Source organism: Anomalospiza imberbis, chromosome 1 (assembly GCF_031753505.1).
Source record: "Anomalospiza imberbis isolate Cuckoo-Finch-1a 21T00152 chromosome 1, ASM3175350v1, whole genome shotgun sequence".
NCBI lineage: Eukaryota > Metazoa > Chordata > Aves > Passeriformes > Viduidae > Anomalospiza > Anomalospiza imberbis.
Genome location: NC_089681.1, coordinates 18,350,175 through 18,372,992, shown reverse-complemented (window position 1 = coordinate 18,372,992; position 22,818 = coordinate 18,350,175). Strand labels below are relative to the sequence as shown.

At 38.1% G+C, this 22,818-nt stretch overlaps 1 protein-coding gene across 1 annotated transcript in view; it reads right to left on the bottom strand.

Annotated features, from left to right (window-relative positions):
* Positions 1 to 22,818, bottom strand: part of RSPO2 (R-spondin 2) — a 100,350-nt gene that overhangs the window by 35,070 nt on the left and 42,462 nt on the right. Inside the window, exons 2-4 of the mRNA XM_068182958.1 lie at positions 12,242 to 12,430; positions 6,248 to 6,391; positions 5,384 to 5,572 (exon numbers count right to left, since the gene is read on the bottom strand). Of these exons, the coding sequence (XP_068039059.1) occupies positions 5,384 to 5,572; positions 6,248 to 6,391; positions 12,242 to 12,430 (522 nt within the window). The remainder of the gene's footprint in view (positions 1 to 5,383; positions 5,573 to 6,247; positions 6,392 to 12,241; positions 12,431 to 22,818) is intronic.

The window sequence follows — 22,818 nt, the reverse complement described above, 5'->3', positions numbered from 1 at the left end:
GATCTTTTAGATCTATGCATGATTTTGAATTTAGAAGTTTGCAGCATTCAGCCAAAGACAACTAAGTGAACAGGTCAAATAGTAACAAATAAATCGAGAAATCAGCACTTTGAACTAAGCTTTTATCCTGGTTAAGGCTAAACTTGAAAAAGCATGAAACAAAGGTTAGCATTATATTCAAAACATGACACATACTTTGCATAGAGTTTCAACTAGAATAAAATAGGCCAAATGAAGATATTTTAACGCTATAGCAGCCACAATAAAGATTTGGGTTGCTCCTATTCCCTGCAACCGGTCATTCCAGCTTTTCTCTAATTCAATGCAGAAATTACCAGAAATTTTGCAAAACCCAAACAGGAAGAACAGTGTTCTTTCAGCACATACCCACAGGAGGTACTGCCATTCAGACAGAATCATTCAGACTGGTCCCCAGTCCAAACATCAGTAGGATTGAGATCCCCAGTCCAGCATCCTTAGTAGGAATGATACCATTCAGACTAGATTGTTCAAGAGTTTTTCAAGTGAGGTCTTGGAAACTTCCAGGGATGGTGCCTACACAGTCTATTGGAACAATCCAGCCAAATGCTTGACAGTCCTCATGGAGGAGCAACAGTTCTTGCTGTTCTTTAACCAGCCTTTGCCACATAGCTATCTGTTCTAGTGGCAACATAGCATGACTAATAGGAGACATAAAATATGGTGGTTATGTTTCCTGAGACCCAGCTAGAGAGTGCCCTAGCCTTGACTCAAAGGGCAGATGGTGTTTGTAGGTATTTGGCACTGAGACAGAAGATAAGTGCAATATATAAATTAAGGTCTCAAAAGAGTCCCAGCTTACAAACTTTTCAACATTGGGTACTACAATGTACATGTATCAAAAAGCTCAAAAGAATGTCATCAACTGACTGATCATTTGCTGAGTTCTGGTGTTATATTTATTTTGACTGGTTTTTATTTCACTTATGAGGAGAAGATTCATTGTAGCTGAAAGGAACCTCATGAAATTCAACAAAGTGCAAAGTCCTGCATCTGGGAAGGAAGTGCTCCCTGAAAAAATATGGGCTGGATATGGACTGTCTGGGGAACAGCTCTCCTGGGAAGGTCCTGATGAAACTTGAGCTAAATGTGTGCCATAACAGCCGTGATCACTTCCTTAAACCTGCTGACCTGTTAATATAGCATGACAGCAGATTAAGTGAAGCGACCATCTCCTTTTATTTGACATTCATCAGACCACATCTAGAATACCATATGCAGCTTCGGGTCCCCTAGGTCAAGAAAAGAAAAATATTGATAGTTTGGCACACCAACATGGTCATGAGCTGCAGTGTTTACCTTGTGAAGAGAGACTGAAAGAACTGGGTTTGTTGAGCCTGGAAAACAGAAGGCTTTGATGACCTAGAAGGACTTCGAGGTGCTGGTGGGTGAGTGGCTGGACATGGGCCAGCAATATGCACTTGCAGAAGTATTAGTTTGGCATAGAGTAATATTCAAGTTTCAGACAGCTTGAAGAACTGCAGTCTGATGAACAGTAAAACAGCAGAGAGCTGCTTTGCTTGCTAATGCAACACTTAATATGAATAATGAAATCAATCTGCAGGTTCGAGAGTGTACAAACAAAAGAGCAAAAATTACTGAGGTAAACATGAGCAACATACATAAGAGGTTCATATATACCATAAGAGGTACAAATAAAATATTTATAGTAAATATATAGGAAAACATTAAGAGAGCAAGATTTATCAGTCTATTGTACATTTCTAACTGTTGATTACCCCATCTTTTTTTTTTTTTAATTCTGGCTTTCTCTCTTTTTGAACTAAAGAGGAGAAAACTCCTTATCAAGAAGAGACCAGCATGGGTAGAAGGTGGCCTGAACAATCCAAGTCTCCTTTGTCTAAGTCTAACCTCTCAAAGTAGAATTCATATTACAGTCAAAGCCATGGGGTAACTTACACAACGTTAACAGATACACAAATGTGACATTTCCATATGGTAATAACAGTTCAATCAATAACTATTGACACTGAGAAACTATCTCTAAATAACAAATATGAAATCAATGCTATTCTTATGTTGCTGGCTTCAGTAGGAAAGAAGTTAAATCATCTTTCACTTGTATTCGAGTTTGTATCTCTACAACTCTGCAGATACTTCTGACTTATCAGAAAGTGGTAAGACATTCATCAAAAACTGAAGTTGTATCACAGCTATATGACCAGCTGGGTAGCACGTTAAAAATATGAAACTGAAATAATTAGTAGGAAAACAGAATTTAACTCTCCTTCTTTAAATCTCCTTCTACTGCAAATGCATAAAAATATGTTTTGGATGTTTCCCTGTAGTGTGGACCATAAATAGTAACTTTAAAATAAAGAGAATTAGAAAGCACATGAGAAAAGCACTTTATTTGACCCTATTCTACCAAAAATATCCTTACTTCCTGTGCTCAGATTAATCCATCATAATCTTCAATCATCTTAGCTGTATAATCCAATACTTATTCTCCACATTTGTGTGAATTTATGTACTGAGAACATTGGGATGAAAGGATTTATTAACAACCTCTCAACTGACATTTACAGGGGATTATGGTTCTTCAGTACCCCAGAAGTAATAACCTTACAAATTTTTTCAATTATTTCTTCAGTTTAAAAGTTCAGTCACAAAATTCCTAACATTAGGAAAACATCATATTTTTAAAGACTCAGAATCTCTTCCTTAGCAGCCAGAACCTGTAAGCTGTGCCTGTGCCTTCCACTATGTCACAATGATCAAATAGGCAATAAAACATGTTGAGTGTCTAATAGCGCAACCTGCTAACTAAAATATGATAATGGAACAGGGTCCTAGACCAGCCCTGTATATAGTATAAATTAAAACATACTACAAAGCAGGAGTTCTATACAGGACATCCTCTGTGGCTTCCTCACCTTCAGAGATAACCAGGTCTGGGGAAGACTCCCCCATGGCACTTAAAACACTATTAACACTCTCCCAGGAGTTTCTTAGGAGAGAGAAAGGAGCTTACACTCTGGGAGGTGTTTTCTATGATGGCACAGAAGCAGTCTTAAACATTGTATTCAGTGTGGACAGTTCAAATCTGCAGTTTTGTACACATTTATTTTTATCTCTGAAAAGAAATGCAGGGAATTCCACACCATGGGACGAGAGCACTGTAATCTTTAGGATTTACTGAAGCCCATGAAAAAGTGAATGAATACAATGCAAATGAATGAATACAATACAATTAATTTATATTTGCAGAAACAACTTTCCTGATATGTGGTGAAAAAAAAAGCAAAGATTTGATCATGGATCAAATCTTAATTCAGAGACAATATGGACACTAGGCAATAAATATCCTCACTCTTAGGAAAGCCACTGTGCCTTTGAAGAGATAAATTTGAGATGAAAATCTTTAAGCAGTGACCTGAATTGCTAGACAAGAAAATTTGAAAAAACCTAAGAGAATATGACATAAAAACGTATGAATGTCCAAATTCATACACTTCTCAAACTATTCACAACCATTTGAATAATTTGTATCCTAACTAAATTATCAAGACTAAACCCATATTTCTACTTGCTAGGAGTTTTTATAGAAGTTGGATGCTGCATCCATAAAATACCTGCCTCTATACACACTGAGTACATAAATGACTAAATCTGTACCACATGATGTTGAAAAAATTCTGCAATTTTCTCAAATTTTCCACTGCAAGATAAACTGCCTGCATTTGAAGGCAAATGAAAAGAAAGAAAACACTGATTGGAGATTTAGTAGAACTTGTCATAGGCCCTTTTTATTTCCTTTCATTTCAGCAGTAAAACATTTCCTCAGTTGATCTCATTACTAACCCTATTTGGGCTTCAGAGTCTGTTAAAGTAAGTGGATCACTCAGCAGGCTGCAAGCACTGGTAAGTTGCACTACCTTGATGCCAAGGCAGCTGACTAATATTCAAGGATATCATGACACACATACCACAGCAGCCCAAACCAACCTTCATGTTTACCTCTTCTTCTTCTTTCCTACAGAGATGTTCATTTTGTAGGTTCCATTCTCGAATGCCTTTGAGAATTTTATTCAGCTTGCAGATTAACTGTGCTGTACGATGCCCCCTGTACCACTGTGACTGTGCCCTACGTGTGCCCATGTGTGTATGAATATAGGGAGTGGAACAGGGAAGGAAAGTACATCACAGACTGTCAGCCTGGATAACAGAGAATCAACTTTATATACTCTTCCAGACTGTCTTGCAGTCTTAGAGACAAAAAATGAAGCTTACAGAAATTTAATCTATATCCATAAGATAAAACTCTATGTATAACATACATACAAACTGGTAGGCAGAATGTTCAAGCCAAGACAGACACCTTCAACAATCCCAGAATGCAAAGCAACTTATTTAGGTACCTTTTCTAAGACTGTTTCAGGTTTATCTTATTCATCATGTTAAGGCATCCCTCAGGATTCTTCAACTCTTTATTTTTTTTTTTTTGTTTGTCTGATTTCACAGTTGACCCAGCTAGCAGTAGGAGGTTGGACTAGAGATCTCTTGAAGTCCATTCTTTATTTAACCCTGTTACTCCAAAAGGAATGGCATCTTCATCACCTGCTGATCACCCACATCTCCTACAAATTTTGAAACCTGTTTAAATTGTCAGGATCCATACCTGAGAGGTTAAACTTTTCAACTTAAAAGATAAAAAAAACTCTCCAGCAGTGATATGTCTTCAGTTTGGTGTCTACAAAAACAAAGCCCAAATCTGAAACTTGATTTCCTTTCTCACATCAGCATCACTACTTAAGTCTTGCAACACCATGATAAAGACATTTGATTTTATTTACTTGGGGCAAATGCCATAGGCTGGTCCCAAGCTGAAAATCATGTTATCTATCACTGTTCTGCTTGTATCACATCTATCACAGTTTGGCCTCGCTTCAGAATATTTAAAACAAATATCATGTTCCAGCTAATGGTTCCAGCTAACCATGTGTAACTAACTTCTTTTAATTTAAATACCCACTGTATGTGCCACCTGCAGAGAGGTTTAGAATCATAGTCTTTCCTGCCATGAGCAGAACAAGTAGCTCTTCTACCATGAGCATCGTTTCCATGCTGAAGCTCAAACTGCAACCTGTTACAGTTCTTCCATGAGGCACCTCTTTGAAAAACCCTCAGTACCACACCAACAAAACCAGAGTGTCACAGTCTGTTGAAGGACTGATTACTCCCATGCTGAGCCTTCCCCTGGAGTCTCTCTATCCAGACTAGGACTGATGCACTATGGCTGCTTTCCAGCCTTGGCTGGTAGAACAGAGACAGAATTTGGCCTTCAGCTCATAAAGATTTTTCAGGCATGGGCTACACTTACCTCCTGGACAATGCCTCATGGCCATTTTACACCGTCTGGATTCTGCAATGGTTGGACATGGTATTGTGTCTTTTGCTGGCTTCTTCACAATTTGCCTTGTTCTTGTTTCCAGACCCCATTTAAATCCACATGTTTTGTTATTTCTGCTGCAAGTTCCCCACTCACTCCATTGACCCACTTCACAGCCTTCTGATAAAGCAAAAGAAAACACAAGTAAGCAATTCTTCTTAGTTTTTTTTTGTTGTTTTTTTTTTAATTAGAATACAATGTACATTGTTAGAAAGCAACACTTGACAGTTTTACCATTAGCAGGTAAAAAGCTAGAAACAAAATTAAAATCTCTTACAGAATCTGAATCATTTCAGCCAGCATCAACCCAACCAAAAAAAATCAGAATATCAAACTGTACGTTTGATATGTTATGACAGTTCCAAATATTCAAAAACTCTCCTAAAATAATGAGATTGACTTTTTTTCTATCTAATATATAGATCCTATTTTTGTCACCTGGGTTTGAAAACTTCAGAAGTTCACATTTCCAAGTCGTCCCCATCATGAAATGCAAGAAATACTCTTGAAAGAAAGAGTTTGTTCTGACACAAGTCCTGAAATCTTACGAATTCTTAGTTGCAAATCTTCATAAATGTGATTTTATAGTTAAGAGGACAGAACTTTCTGATGCACAAGAGAGTGACATTCCCAGTGAAGCGTATTTAAGAGTTTGGAAAAATTTACTAATACTATCAGTAAAGAAATCAATATTAATTCATTGCTGAATATTTCCTGATAAGAAATAGTAAGCATCATCATAAAGGAGTGCCATATTTGAATATGGCCACCTGGCAAAAGAGCTACTTGACTCACCCACACATTCCATAAGCTCTTCCAAGGCTGCAAATCCAGTGGGACATCCTCGAAAGCAGCGGCCTCTGTGCGAGTAAAAGCCACTTTTGCACTTGGTACAAAAGTCTCTGCTAAAGCAGGAGTCGCAGTTTTCTATTCTGCATCCTAAATCAAAAGTATCATAAGGAGCAATGAGACAGCAAAGTTAGGGTAAGACTAAAAATGAAGGGACTTATAAAGCAATAAAATAGCAAAGCTAGAAATGCTACAATACTGTCATCCTGAAATCCACCTGGTATATAGACAGAAGCAGAGGTAACTCTGTTTACCACATTTTCCTCTATGTCCTTCTAATCCTACTTTTTCGTAAATCAAACTGTAGATAAAACTCCTAGTTTAATTATATTTGAATTACTGACATCTCTTTGGAGGAAAAATGTTCAGTCTAAATTATTTCCATTTGTAAGTAATTTCGATGAAACTGAGATGCAACAAATTATTTTGGGAAGTATGCATGTATTATATGTGTTGTCTTCAGTTTATAATTTATTAGTGAAAGCAGGATACTTTTTTTTCTATGAGTTTACCCTATGAATAGATGAGGGGATTCTTTCACATAGTATATCTGATGTCCGTGTCTACACATATGCATGTGCAAAAAGCCTCAATTTTGCTGGATTTATCTCCTCTCTATTATTGAGACACTTAATCCACAAAAAATAACCATTCTTGAATTACTAGGAGACATACACCATAATGAATAGATTAAAAATTTAAAAACACCCAAACAAACCAAACCAAACCAAACAACTATTATCTTTATGAAATATTGTATTTCTCTGAAAATTTAAGAGGAGTATGACCTGCAATATATTACAGACTCAGGTGTAGGCTTTTCAGACATATCCTTTTCCATATTAAAACATGTCAATTTGGAAATGAACTAGTTATTAATGATCATATGTATACCACACATACCTACAAAAAATACCAGGGAAAAAATATTCCAAAGATTAAAAAGGATAAGCCATTACATTTGGAACAGTAATGATGATTTTATAATTAATTTTTGTAAAAATCTAATCCTTCAGCTAATGAAATACAATACATAAACTACAATAGCTCTATCCTCTCTTCAGCTATCTGAAGCCACAGGAAGAAGCAGTGTTCATTCATGTTATGCAACAATATAATAATAACTTTGGTAATTCTGTCATTCATTTATTCTTCATTCTTTTACAATGGAAAAAAAAAGCACAAACCATAAGGTCACTATTCTGAAGTAGCAATTAGTAAATATCTCCAATCAACACTTCAAATTTAGCCAATATTTATGAAACAGATTTTAATATTTATTCTGGAACTTCAGCAGGCCAAAACAGGGCATCCCACAATACTTAAACTGTGTGTGTGTTAGTGTGGTTGTGTAAAATTTTTTGTTAGCAATTAGGGAAATATGAGGCTTTTTAGATCAGATTTCTTGTGGCATTTGGTAAAAAATTAGGCAGATTGAATGAAAAGAAAAATGTATATTTCCAGTGGTGTTGACCTTTGCTTGGTTAAAAGGAATGTGAGCATCAGTTTGAAGCTTTGCCCTGACAAAGATAACTTCTACTGGTTCTATTTAGACACAGCCACATATAACCTGAATGCTACCAACTCCTGCATCCAACATTTTTCAAAGGGGCTTTTAAAACTCAAGTTCATATAAGCAGCACAAGTTGGGCTTCTTGTCCATACTTAAGGTTATAGGAAATTCCTTAGAATAACAATTTCTTTTTCACAAGGGTTGAACCAGTCCCTAAAGAACAAAATCCTGGTCAATGTCTACACAGTGATTCTGCAAAATCACTTTCCTAGATTAATGAATTGCAAGGCAAACCAACTAGGTGAGCTGCTCTGGAGTTGTACCACAATACTTTATTGCTAATCCAGTTTGTTACACTCAAGGTGTACTGCAAGTATTTTATTAAATGCAATGCTTGAGTCAAACATCCTGTGTATTTAAATATTCAGAAAAACATTTGCCTCTTGCCCACCCACCTGAGACGCTTGAAAAGAAATCAAGGTTTTTTACAAATCGTGTAGTCCCAATGACAAGATACAGACCAGAACATTAAAAGAAAAATCGGCATCTTGCAACCCTCCCTCACATCCAAGTGACACAACCACTTTTAAACAACATTTTAACTATTGCTTTCAGAAAACATGTTGGGAGTAACATGCTAAAAGCTTTTCTGTTTGTGTGGAAGAGGGACTAAAGGAAAAACTTTCAACAGAAGCTACCCTTTGATATGATACAGACATGCTTGGCAGGTGGAAACTAGCCTCACTTTGCACTGGGGATTCCCTCCATAAAACTGTAATTCATTAAATGAATGAATAAATCCTCTTTCAGTTTTGATCATGCTTCAAAACTCCCATCTTGTTGGTATTTTCTGCTTTACCTGCAATGCCAGTTTCCTTTTACACAAGGACAGCCGAGTCCTTGAGATAACTATCTTTTAGAAGCTTTTAGAAGCCTTAGTAGGTGAAGGTTGGGTGAAGGTTGGATGATGGTTGGATGAAGGTTGGGTGATTTCCACCAAGACAATTTATTTTCATTTTCTTCCTATGAAAATAAACTACTGCAAACATGAGAGGCCTATTATTTAATCTGTATCAGATGAAATTTAGGGAAAAATACTGAAAGAGTATTAAGAATACTGTAGGAATTCTGATATTAAAATATTAATTCATCAGAGTGATATTCATCATAATGCTTCGAGTTACTGAGTGCTAATCATAATGACAATTTAACTGTAGCTGAAAACAAACTAGGAGTGACAGCAACCTGACTCTTGCATAATTTCACCAATCACCATGACACTCCTTTCAACTCCTGCTCCCATCCCTCCCATCTAGTGACCACCAAGGCTCACTAGAGCAGCCTTGATCCTACAGATCCAACTTCACACTGCCATCCTGAAGTGTCCACTGGCACTCTGCACCAATCTGTCATTGACCAGCAACACGTTCTGTGCTATTTTTTTTTGGTAATTGAACACCCTGACTGCTACACTTGCCATGACAACAGTCTCAAATGGTCATATGCTCTACTATATAGTATCGTTCAAGCAACAGCATATTCATGAAGTCTTGCTATTTTGTAACACTATTAAAAAAATTCATTACCTTTCTTAATGCATTAAATCAACCACATGTGTTTAATAAATGCTCAATTTGTTTAAAAGTTTCTCTTTATGTTGTTTTTACTGAAGGTGAATAGAAGGGGAAATAACAATGTTGGGCCCACCTAGGAGAAAGGGGGAGAACTTAAACAAATAAGTAGCCAACCAAAGCTGAAGGGAGTTGTAATTTCTAATCTCTGAGTGGTTTCTCCTCCTAAAATTATAAAGGTTACTATGGTCATGGACTCAGTTGAAAGGTTCAAAATGTGCATGATCCATTAATCAGTACAACCACCAAACTGACAGGTTTCATCATACTTTTTCAATTCTGTTCTGTTTTTTTCTCATGAGATTATCTCTGTCAGAGCAGTTCAGTTCAAAGTCATTAATTATTAAAAATTTATTGGAAAATTAACAAAGCATCGCTCATCTCTCGGGCATTGTTCTGCAGAAGAGATTCAACACTTTCCAAGTTCATGCTCAAAAGGACTGAACTCATACTGCAGTGTTCAAGGTGGAAATCATGTCCAGCAGGAAACTGCATTGATTTCTAGAGACAAGCAGTCTCAAATCACTGTTACTAGAAAAATAGTCTAGAACCACTTAGCAAATTCGAGGAACACATACTGCTTACATGTGGAAAAGAAAATTTGTCTTGAAATCCAAAATTTCCATCATTTTAGAGCTGCTGCACTTGGCTGTGGTATTTCTTGTGTTACATTTGGCACTGACCAGATTTGACTTTTAAAACCAAGACATTTTCTATAAAAACATGTTCTATAGCTTCTCTAACAAAAATGGGAAAGTGTTCCAGTAAAAAAAAAAAAAGTTTAAAAGCTTATGTTCCTATGAAGACATTATTAGGGCAGAAATTATTTCAGTTTATATAATTCAAGCCCTATAATTCCCATAAGGATTTTAACATAGCCAAAATTTTGATTATTTTTAGCTGAGATACTACTATCTGAGCAATGGAATCTGTAAGCATACCTAAGAAGAGCAAGTAGGAAGAAACCTATTCAGTTTTTAAGGATGTTTATTTCAATTCAACGTCAATCAATAAAATGTTTGTATGTCCACAATGCTTCATATGTACAAACCAAGATCACCAAACCAAGAAAACAAAAGAGAAGTGATGTAGTTAGTTACACTAACATAAAAATATACAATACAAAAATCATCAGAGGGGAACCAGGACTGGTCCATAAATGCATCATTATTCTCACAGGAGGAGACTGTCAAAGACATGAGGGTGAGATAAACATCAAGTGCTCAACACATGCCAGTATGGGTTAGACAGAACTTGCATTTATGCTTCTCAAAATCAATCCCGTTATTCAGGGGAAAAGGTCACTTTCCATAAGTGGTAAAACCAAAAAAAAAATTACTTTGAATCCACCCTCCACCTTCTGCAATTAACTTTTCTATTTTTTTTTTTTTGCAAGAAAGTAAAGAATACTGCAAATACAGACTACTTTGCCTTTCTCACAAGCACAGTACAGGCTAATAGAAATAAATCAATCTATTTCCTAAACCTATAAATATACTCAAAAACATTTGTACATGGGAAAGTATTTACAGCCAAGTTTTTAAAGTTTTCAAGTACAGAAGTTGTTGAATTTACAAATGTGTTAGGAAAATTAAGGCCAAGATTCTAAATTACTTTACAGAATGGATACATAAACCATATACTGTCTCATTTAATTTTTTATGAAAACTTAACCACCTGGTACAGATTAGGCAGCACTCTGCAATATTACACAGCAGTTGGGAATACTATATCCATGGAGCCCACGCAGGGAATGGGGAGAAAGAGGTGGGATAGATTGGGAGATGTCCAAGCATGGCCATAAGTGCTCCTCATCTAGCCAGACTGCCACTGAGTGACCTCATGTGAGTCTCAAGATTATGTGTGATGTGAAAACCAGCACACGCTTTCTCACAACTCTGTGTTCCCAATGACATGGCACGGCACTAGGGGAAAGGTGCCACACATTTAACAGACACTCGATTATTGCAGGAAAAAAAGAAAAGCTATTTCTCACTTCAGGTTCTTATGTCAGGTGATCTGATTCTGGTTAGACTATGACAAAAACATTCTCCCCCTAAATAGGAATAAGAGGTAACAGCAGTGATTAATAATCCATGTGGGAAATACTCACCACATGAGCATATGGAGAAATCGATACAAATCAGCACAACTGCCAGACAGAGGTGAAATAATGTGAGATACCAGAGCACTTGTGGATTTTAACAGTTGTGCTTCTAGGCACAAACATGCAAACAGAGAATCTTGTTGCACATTAGCAGGTTGTAAATTTCCAAATAAATTGTTTCACTAAAAGTGAAAGGTTATTTGTTTGTTTTTAATAGTACATCTGTTTTATTAAATTAGCAACACTTACATATTAAAGCATGTCTGGCATGAGGTGTCTGGTCACCTGAAATTTGTGTGGGAAGAAAAAATATGACAAGAAGCCCACCCAGTGTTTATACGGACTTGTACCTACATGTTCAATTTATTCTCAATCCTTTTTATTTTCATATAGCGGGAATTTGTTTCTTAAAACTAGAAGTATCTGCATGAATCATATATTTTTCCCTAAATTACCCTTCTAATAAAGTAATAATAATAACAATAAAAAATAGGTCGATTCATCAACTAGTTAATCTGCTGAATGTTATACATCTTAGAATGAGCTGGGACCTTCCTTAGCAAAGAAGTTTTCAGATGATCTTGAGACTTCTGTGAAAATACAACTGTGTTTCACAACATATCATCTTAAAAACCGACCATGAATTATGGCCCTCGGACAAGAGTGTAAAGATTCAAGAAATTACTCACGTGAGCATCTGTTCATGTCCGGCGTTCTCAGTCCGTAGTACCCCGACGGGCAGGAGTGCAGGCATTCACCGTACTGTCTCATCCCTTCTCTTCGCAGGAAGAAGAATAACTTGTGCTGGCATCTGATGCACCCATTATCCTTTGAACAAGATAAGCAACCTTTGCAATTTGGATTTGGCCCATAGTTAGCTGTAAAATAAAAAGATAAATTACACTTTAAGGTCATTTGGAAAGTATTTTGGCTGGAGGTCCTCTATCCTCTAAAGTGTTGCTCATCTTTTGCATGACTACAAAAAGTTTTGAAAGGAGGGTTCTGAAAACCTCACTTCAGAACTCACTTTCAGACATCTGCACTGGCAATGAATAAAAAGAAACATACTCTCTACTTTTTTAATTGTATGTAGGGCAGTTTAATGATTTTATACACATTTAAAATACAGGCACAGGCAAGCAGAGACCAAGCTTTATAAAGCTCACAGTATAAAGTTAGATAAAAATGCAATGCTGGATTCTAGTTTGAAGATGGGGACATAAGCACACAACAGTAACAAAATATAAGAACTTCAGCACCCTGATATATGCACATGGAATGATATGCCCATGGAAATTGAGCAACACCACTAATGCAATTTCTGATTTGTGCAGCAAGCAATATTCAGAGTACAGAAGCCACTGCAGAGCAGGTACAGCACTAGCAATGTGTGCTGTCCCCTCTCTCTCAGGGTCCTAGAACAGCTGTCTTCTTGCAGACTCTTCTTGACCTGAGTATCAAGACAAATTTTTCAAGAAAAGAGAAGCAGTTTTAAGCGCCTTCTTCTCTAGGATGAAAACCATATGCCATTACCAAAGGAGCACGTTTAGTGCAGGTTACCATTTTAGGTCACCAGCTGCTGTGCATTCAAAGTCTATGTTCTGATTTTGTTGGATTTTTTTCTTTTTTTCTTTTAATGTTGCTTGGCTGATAACTGCAACACAAACTTCAGCCACATCACTCTTTGTTCTTGAGAGCTTTTATTATCCTGCTTTCCTGCAGAGTTGCAGAACACTCCTTTTTCCCCATGGGCTGTCAAGTCCTTCTCAGGTGCTGGGTCAGCACAGTAGGTTAGCAGAGAGAGGAAGACATTCCTGAAATCAGCACAACTTTGCAGGTCTGTTTTAAATATTAAATTGGCTACAGGACTTCACATAAATTTGCCAGTTCAAACCTGGTTTACCGAAAACAAAAGAAAAATATTATGCAACGAAGGAAAGTGTGTTTGGGGTCTCAAGAGGTTTTTAATAGAGGCCACCCAGGGAGCAGCTCACCAAAAAGGCCTATGTTTAATTGTTGTATTTTTTAAATATTTAAAATTATTCACACCCTTATGCAGTGATCTGCTACTTTTACCTTGTATGACTGGATAATTGAGGTTATTCAGCTGATGACTTCACCAGCAGAGTCACCAAAAAAACAAGGAAAAGCCCACCACCCTCTGGAACCAGTAGCTGATAAGCTTTACTCTCACCTTCACACATCTGTACACCACATTCCAATTCCCTCTCTGCTCCCATCCCCCACACAGGACTCTCTAAGTTCAGCATGACAGGATTCAACTCCAATCTTGTACAAATAATCCTAGTGGGTGGCAGGCAGGACAAGAAGCAATCTGGTGTGAAACAGCTCAGTCAGTGGAACACTTTCTGAGTGCTGGAATTCTCTAGTACCAATCTGACTAGGTGAGATCCTCTTGAAGGGAAAAGAATCCTTACCCTTCACAGTATATGTATGATTCTTCAGCATTCTGTTAACCCTTTAGTAATGAGACACCCTAACAGACCAACTGCCTTACACTCCTAAAACAATTCCCACCTTCTGTTGCCTAAACGACTTGAGATATAACTTCTCCTACACTTCATCTCATAACTATTTTCATTCCCAATCCACTTCTTCAAAGACATACAAGACAAACAAGTTATAAACTAGTCATGGATACATCTCTCCTCTCACTGCGGGCAGGGATTGCCTTACTGTAACCACATCAAATAATATGTGACCATGTACACAAAAGCAATTGTTGCTTAACACATAGTGGGCAATCCTGTAGACTTCTGACTTCTTTTTTAGTCTCCTTGGATGTCACTCTCAGTAAATCTTTACCTCCAGCTTATTCAAGGTTCCTCAGAGAAACCTGTATTATAACAAAAGAGTTAAAAGGAATAAAGCAAAAGTAAGGATGCAAGATGCCTGAACTTATTCACTACTCAGAGTGTCTTTTGGAGTTCAAACAGCTGAAATAATGTATATGATTTTGATTTAGGGCCAGGTCAATTGTTGAACAGCATGAATATAGCTAAAGGCTACTATATACATATACATATACATACATGGACATATATACATGGATACAGATAAATGCTATACATATGGATATAGCTAAAGATCTTTTTCTAACAAGATCTTTCCACAGGAGTTAGCAGGGCTCACTGAAAGAGCTTTAAAGATATTTGAAGGGAGAAAGGATAAAACAAGGCTTACTGAAGTCTGAGAGCAGTACGCCAGTGCCTGAGAGACAGGGTACTAGCAGGGTCTGTCAGTCTCCTGTTCTGGCAGAGGAAGGGGCATTTTGGTTCTCTAGAGCTTAGTGATGGTGAGGATAGGGTTGAGTGGTTTTGAGTAAGACCTGGGAGAAGGCCAACAAGGCAGATATCATGGTGGGAGTCTGCAACAGACCCTCTAGCCAGGAGAAAGAGGCAGATAAAATATTCTCTAAGTAGCTGGGAGAAGTCTAACAATGACTCACCCTTGTTTTTATGGGGAGCTTCAACTTACCAGATGTCTGTTTGAAACACAGCACAGCAAAGAGGAAAGAGCCTAGGAGATTCCTGTAACATGAAGGCACATAACTTTCTGACAGGGCTGGTGAGGGAGCAAACTAGGGAAAGTAAATCCTGGACCAATTGCTAGGGAATGGAGAACGACTTGTGGAGGATGTGATGGTTGGAGGTCACTATGCCCATCCTGAGCATAGTGATCACTAAATTGTAAGTTTTTGGTTCTTGGTGAAGTAAGGAAGGGGGTCACCAAAACCTCTACCTTGGGGCAACAGAGTTCAAGAAGGCGAGAAAGTCTTCAAGAAGGAAATCCTAAAGACACAGGAGCTGGCAGGTGCCACATGCCAAACGATGATCCAGGGGGAAAGAAGACTAGCTGAACAGTGAGTTTTGGCAGGAACTCAGGAAAAAAAGCAGAGTTTATAATCTTTGGAAGAAGGGGGAAGACAATTCAGGAGGATTGCAAGGATATAATGAGATTATGCATGGAAAAAATTACAAGGGCCAAAGTTCAATAACAACTGCATCTGCTACTTCCATAAACAGTAACAATATTTCTATGAATGCATTAGCAACAGCAGTAGAGCTAAGGAGAATCTCCATTCCTTACTGAATGTGGGGACAAATACAGTGACAAAGGATAAGGAAAAGGCTGAGGTACATAATGTCTTCTTTTCTTCAGTCTGTAACAGTAATAAGACCAGTCTTTTTCTGGTACCCAGCCCCCTGAGCTGAATTACAGGGACAGAGAGCAGAATGAAGCCCTCATAATCCATGGGGAATGGTCAGCAATACCACTTAGACCCATCCAAATTTATGTGGATGAAATCCACACAAGGATACTGGGGGATCTGGTGGAGGATCATTTACTGGTCAGCCAGGGAGGTCCCAGCTGACTGGAGGTTGGCCAATGTGACACCCATCTAGAAGATGAGTCAGAAAAAGGATAAGTGAACTACAGGCCCATCAATCTGACCTCAGTGCTAGGGAAGGTCATGGAGCAAATCATCTTAAGTGCCATCATGAAGCACACACAACACAAGCATGTTATCAGGTCCAGCCAGCATGATATGAAAGGCAGGTCCTGCCTGACTGACCTCATCTTCCTTTATGACAAGATGATCCATATAACAGATGAAGAAAAGGCTGTGGATGTTTCTACATGGACTTTAGTAAAACCTTAGACACCATTTCCCACAGCACTGTCCTGGAGAAACTGGCTGCTCATGGCTGGGATGACTCTACTCTTCATTCAGTAAAAATCCAGGCTGGATGACCGGGCTTAGCGAATGGTGGTAAACAGAGCTTGCCACTGGTCACCAGTTGTGCTCTCCAGGACTGAGTGCTGGGGCCAGTCCTGTTTAATGTCTTTATCAATGATCCAGACAAGGTGTTGGAGGCGGCCCTCTGTCAGCTTGTAGATGACATAAGTTGGGCAGGAGCGTTGATCTGCTGGGGAGTAGGAAGGCTCTGCAGAGGGATCTGGACAGGCTGGATCTATGGACCAAGGCTGAGAGTACAAATTTCAGTGAGGTCAAGTGCTGGGTCCTGCACTTGGGTCACAGGTGCAACCCCATGCAATTCAAAAGGCTGGGGAAAGAGTGGCTGGAAAGCTGCCCACTGGCTGAACATAAGCCAGCATGTGCCCAGGTGGCCAAGAAGTCCAGTGACATCCTGGTCTGTGTCACAAATAGTGTGGCCAGCAGGACCAGGGCAGTGATTGTACCTCAGTACTGGGCACTGGTGAGACCACACTTCAAAATCTGTGCTGGTCTTATAACAAGAGAGACACTGAGGAGCTGGAGCATGTCCAGAGAAGTGCTATGTTGCTGGTGAAGGGTCTGGAGCACAAGTTCTAGGAGGAGCTGCTCAGGGAGCTGGGATTGTTTAGCCTGGAGAAAAGAAAGGTCAGGTAACACATAATTCTCTACAAATACATGAATGAAAGGTCTAGCAAGGTGGAGTTCAGTCTTTTCTCCCAAGTAATAAGCAATAGGATGAGAGAAAATGGCCTCAAGCTGTGCCAGGGAGGTTTAGATCGGATATTAGGAAAATTTTTCCATGGAAAGAGTTGTCAAGCCTTGGAAAAGGCTCCCCAGGGAAGTGGTTTAATCACCATCCCTGGAGTTATTAAAAAAATGTGTAGATGTGGTGATTAGGGACATGGCTTAGTGGTGGACTTGGCAGTGCTGGGTTAATGGCTGTATTCAATGGTCTTAAAGGTCTTTTCCAACTTAAACAATTCTATGATCTTGTGGAGCAAGAATTAGGCTTTAGATACATGTAGATTTCTTTGCCATCTTCTCTCATGGATCTCCATGAAAATTCTGACTTCTTTGCCACAAAATGTGTCTGTAGAGTTTGACTTTACTGTCCAGCTTTGTTTTATTGCTGCCACATGTTACTCTTCCCAAGAACCGTTTCTGTCTATTTCTGGCAAGCTGTCTTTATCGATAACCCTTTTTTCTTCAGGCAAATTTAATTATGCTGACTCCTCTTGGCTTCAGCTCCATGGAAAAGGAGCTAACAGCATAAAATGATCTTCCATTATCCTATTTGTTCAGGAAATGGATGGCACATCTTTCACACCTTAAAGTCAACTCAAGTTCAGTTATATATTAATTCTGTAAATTTTATAGGTTCCCAAACCATGACATCTGGACCCTCCTCCTTCTTCATCTCCTGAGCAGCCTTAAGAAATTATTTTTTTATTTCTATAGCTGTATTTTTTAATTTCTTATAGAAATGCTCTGAGATTCAAAACTTGTAAACTGCTCTGAAATCCTCAGATATATTGTATTTATTGTTACTTAAATAAATAATTATTTAATTCACACATTGAATTTGGACAGTGTTCAAAATCGTCACTTAATTAATGGTCACATATTGATTAATTTCCCTGTTGGTCTCCTAGCTTTTTTCTTTCTTTAGCACATTAAGAAATTAAAAACCACTGAAGAATTATAATGGTGAGGGGAAGATTTGTATATGATAGTATGATTTGTATATGATAATATGGTTTTTCACAAAGAGCAAACTCTGTGAAAGAATGTGAAAACTTCCCACTGTGCTGCTTAGGCATTAAACTGAATAATTTCTGGGTAATTTGTACATAGTAAATTACTGTAAAATGTGTACCACCAAATTGATCTTCTTCCACATTGTTATTGCTTGTTTTCTTTTCAGAGCTTCATGGGAAGGTCTGAATTCTGCAACCTTTCCATTATTTCAATTTCTCCCAGAGCCAGGGAAAATTGTGATATGATCTAAACAAATTACTTGGACAATGAACATACACATTCACAAATCAAATACCATAGCACTGGTTTTGGGGTCATGTAAGGATGCCATCTTGAAGATACCCACCCACTTAACTGTGCCTCTTTTGGCCCTAAATACATAGGCCATAATTAAATCCTATTAAATTCTCCTTGCCTCAAATTCTTCCCTTCCCATCTCAGTTTCTTAACACAGCAAATTGGATGTATTGTTATCACATACAGCTTTTCCAGTTCACATATAATTGCTCTTTGAAGAGGAAGCAAACGCCTCCGCTTTCAACAGAAACATCTATACACTTCCTTTTTAATTTCTTCATTACTTCTTTTCCCCCCACTATATTCATTTGCAATAAAAAATAAAAAGCTTATAAAACATGGTCTATCACATTCCAGATTACTAAGTGCCTCACATGCAATGTAAAACATCATGCTACTCATCCTTATTTCAACCCTGCCAGGAACACGCTCCTCATCTCTGTGTGCCAGGCAGGCAGGTCTCCTCCAGCCAAATCCCTCATGGAGACTTTGCTCCTTCCACAAGGCCCACAAATGTTAACCACTGTCAGAGTGCTGCTGTCATCACATCACAAAACTGAAAATGCACACATGCTGTAAGTTAGCACCATCCTCTGTCTCTCAAAGCATACGATTGCCTTGGTTCTCTATTAAGACTGTAAGGTCCCTGCAGCAGGATTAACATTTTGTACAGCCACATAAGTATGCACAAAGGTGTGAACACTGCATATAAACACAAGCACACCTTAATACAGGTAACACATTTTCTATTCCTTCTGCTTCTACAGCTATAGTCCAGAGCACCTCTATAGTTAAAGAAAAAACATTTACAGACTTGATTCCCCATGCAGTGTCTTTATTTTAAATCTGGTATTAAATTTGCCAAGTTTCAAAAGGTTACTTGAGAACACAGACTAGTACCCAAACACTGAATGAAACACTTCTGAACCCCAAGGGTGTTCAAAGTTTCATGGTTTGGATCCATATCAAATAAAATCAAATATCAGCTAATTACTTTAACTCTTGTCTAGATCAAATGTATTTAAGCCGCATTGCTGAAGCAGTTTTAAGTGAGTTGTTATGACTATTTGAAATCACAAGAGAATCAAAATGTGTCTAGCCCGTTCCCCACAAGAATACAAGTTGTTCTGTAAGCAAGAGAACTTAGATTATTTGACTTTCTGTGATCTTACTGTCCTGCAGCCCATAGTACAACTGCTTCTAATTTGTGTCTTTCTTGGATACCCATTTGTTGGGTGTTACAAAGCTCTTTTGAACCTGGTGCTTCAGCTCACCACAAGAACCTGGTTATTTTTATGCTTCTGTAAAAACCAGGCTGAAATAGACAAATGAATCCAAAACCAGCTGGAGAAAGAGGAGATCCTGGCAGAGAAACAAGCTCTAAAGTCGTTCCCTAAACAACATTTCCTTAGAGAGCCAGACTAACATGCTCACTATGTCCCTAATATCACTTGCTATCTGGTCGCTGTGTCTCTCTTTGGCAGTCTTTGGTCTTTTGAGCTCTCTGAAGTCAGAAACTGAGCTTGCTGATACAATGGCCTGCTTAATGACACTCTCACCCTAACTGGGATTGCAGCCACAGGAATGCTGGTAACTGGATTTCAGTACAGATCTAGCAGAAATGTCTCCAAGACATTTACCACTGTAAACACGAGATGTGCAGATGGGACTCAGAGGAGGTGAGGAACTAAAAGACCACTACAAGCTGCACTTATTGCAAAACAGAAGATTTCATAATCCTGAATTCAATTAATGCTTTGAAGATATCCCGTATATATCTCAATAAAATACATTTGTGCTTGGCTTATGTCTTCAGGGGTGCCAAGGAATTGAACAAAAAAATACAGCCTTATAGATAAACCAATACTACATACTATATCAAGGCACTGAGACTGTAACACTGCAGGTCCACTACAGCTGAAAAACATCTGACTGGGTATGAACAGAAGCTGGCCATGAAAAATACATATTTTTCATTAGAACTTTGTAAAAGCAAAAGTAAGTTTTAGGCAAAAAACTTCAATTAAAAAAAAAAGACTAGTTTGTTTCTATTAATTATCTTTTATGAGAATTTAAAAATTCAAGGTCAAAGGGGATTTTTATGAACGATTAGGACAATGCCCTGTACAAAGAAGCCACAGAACTTTTGCTTTACTGAAACATATCATTTGAGAAACCATACAATCTTAATTTTTAAATTGTCACTGGTAAGGAAACCACCACAACCTTTGTTAAAATATCATAGGGGCTAATCACTCACACTGTTGAAAATGTGCAGTGGAATTTTAAACTTCAAGGACCAACCACTGGACCTTTTTATATCCTTGCCTGCCAGTTTGTTAACAGTTTTTCAACATTTTTTTTTCCCCATTGCATATCCTCTGATCAGGTCAAGTCCAAGCTTTCTCATGGGTAAGACAAACAGAACAAGATTCCAGAATGTCTCACCGCAAGGCAAAGTATCCAGTCCTTTGATCAATCCATTACACTTTTATCAACAGGCTTATGGATACTCAAAAAAAGCTCAGCATTAGAAAAGCAACTGTACTGATGCCAAATAAAGAAGTGATATAACATCTCTACTTTTCCTAGATTTTACTCTCCTGAAACACTCATGTGTTACGTAAATTTTTTTGACCATCAAGATGCCATTTCCCAAGTACCATGTTGCTCTGGGTAGGATGCAGACACTTTTTTTTTGTTATACAGTGTTCCTTCTCAGGGCACCAGGCCTTCACCACTCAGGATCATTTTCTCTAAAGTTTTCCACAACTGAAAAAAATACACATTCCCTACTCTACCTCTGAAGACAGATTACCTGTAGGGCAGCATTTCATTTCAATGAGTTTGGTATAAATCTCATCAAATTTTGCTTGTAAGTGAGCAATTTTGCCTGCTTGTTATTCCTTCACTTCCTTTGGAGGTCTTCATTATATTTTCAATATCACAATTTTATGCTTAAACTACTCTCACTTATCAGCTCATTTCATTATTTCATTATTGATATAATGTCTTTCTGGTTAGTCTAGTGCAAGCGTCTTGTCTTCATTCCATCTATACTCAAAAGACAGTGGCATTTTATTCCACTTCCAAATAAAAGCACTTTACTCTTGCTATACAACTATCCAGCTGAATACTTTCTGAGCTTTCTGTATGGTTTTTCCCACCACCGTGACATGGAGAATCACTATGAGGATCAGTTTGATCTAGGCATTAGCACCATTGCATACCGACTACCAAGTTCAGAAGTCTACTTTACCAATAAAATGACATGTATGTTGGTTTCAGGATGCTTGGTTACTTAGATATTTTGAGAACACTTCTGATTTCCTTTCCAGCTGGGATGAACTGCTACTAACAGAGGTATCTCAACCATCTTTCTTCATTTGACCATTTGGAGCTTTTAAAGGTATCTCTCATAGTTCACTTTCTGGATACCTATTGTCATCTGGAAACATTTAACTCTTCTTGTCCTCTTCTGTTCAGTGTTCAGCCTACCAATCCTCACTTGCCTTAATTCTACTCGATGCTGCTTCCTTCTTCTATTTGGGATGTGAATTCTCTTTCACAATTTCTCTTTATTTAGTTCCTAGACATTTCCTTGTCCCCTGAAAATGGAGCAGTCTGGTTGATCAGGCCTCTTGCATTTCCCCAGTGTTTCCCCACTCAAGGTACTTGTCTTTCCAGTATGGAAATCCAGAGCTGTCACCAATTTACATTTTATCCATGGGAAGTTAATTCTGTCTACAGGATGGAAAAAAAATACAGAACATCTGTTGCAGGTCACAAACACCACCCTATCACCTGCCTTCCTAAAAACAACTATAGAAATAGACAGAGAGAGGAAAGTGTCATACTCCCTGGTGCAATGTCCTAGGAGGTGTTAGCTTTTACTGATACTTTCTGTTCACAGATTCACCAGTTTTATTCTAGATCTTCCTGTTACAACTGAAAGTAATTCAACACACACACTTGAAACACTGGTGATAAAAGGTCCTAGTATCACAACCATGGAGTATACTCAGAGACAAAAAAGGTAAAATAAAATAAACTTAAAAAAGCTCAGTCCATTGTGTTCATGCAAACAGGACAGCTATAGAAACTGTCCAGAAAAAAAAAAAAAAAAACAAGCGTTACCAACCAACTGATTCACAAATACCACTCACAGGTCATTTCTTTCGAAGCCTAGTTCAGCCCCCATTCCCCATCAAGTACACATTTTGGTATTCAAAAGTCTTACATGATGCACATCCATGTGTATGTTGCCAATTTCATTTCTGAGTTTTAATTTATAGGCCAATCCATTTCAGATACGGTAAGAAATTACATTATTCCAACAAATTAACCAGCCATTTCTTTTAATCAGCTGAAGTTGCTGATTTGTAAAGTGGCTGCTTCAGTTTTCATCACACTGAGAAGAGTCCTTCCAAGATGACCTCTTTCATCTCC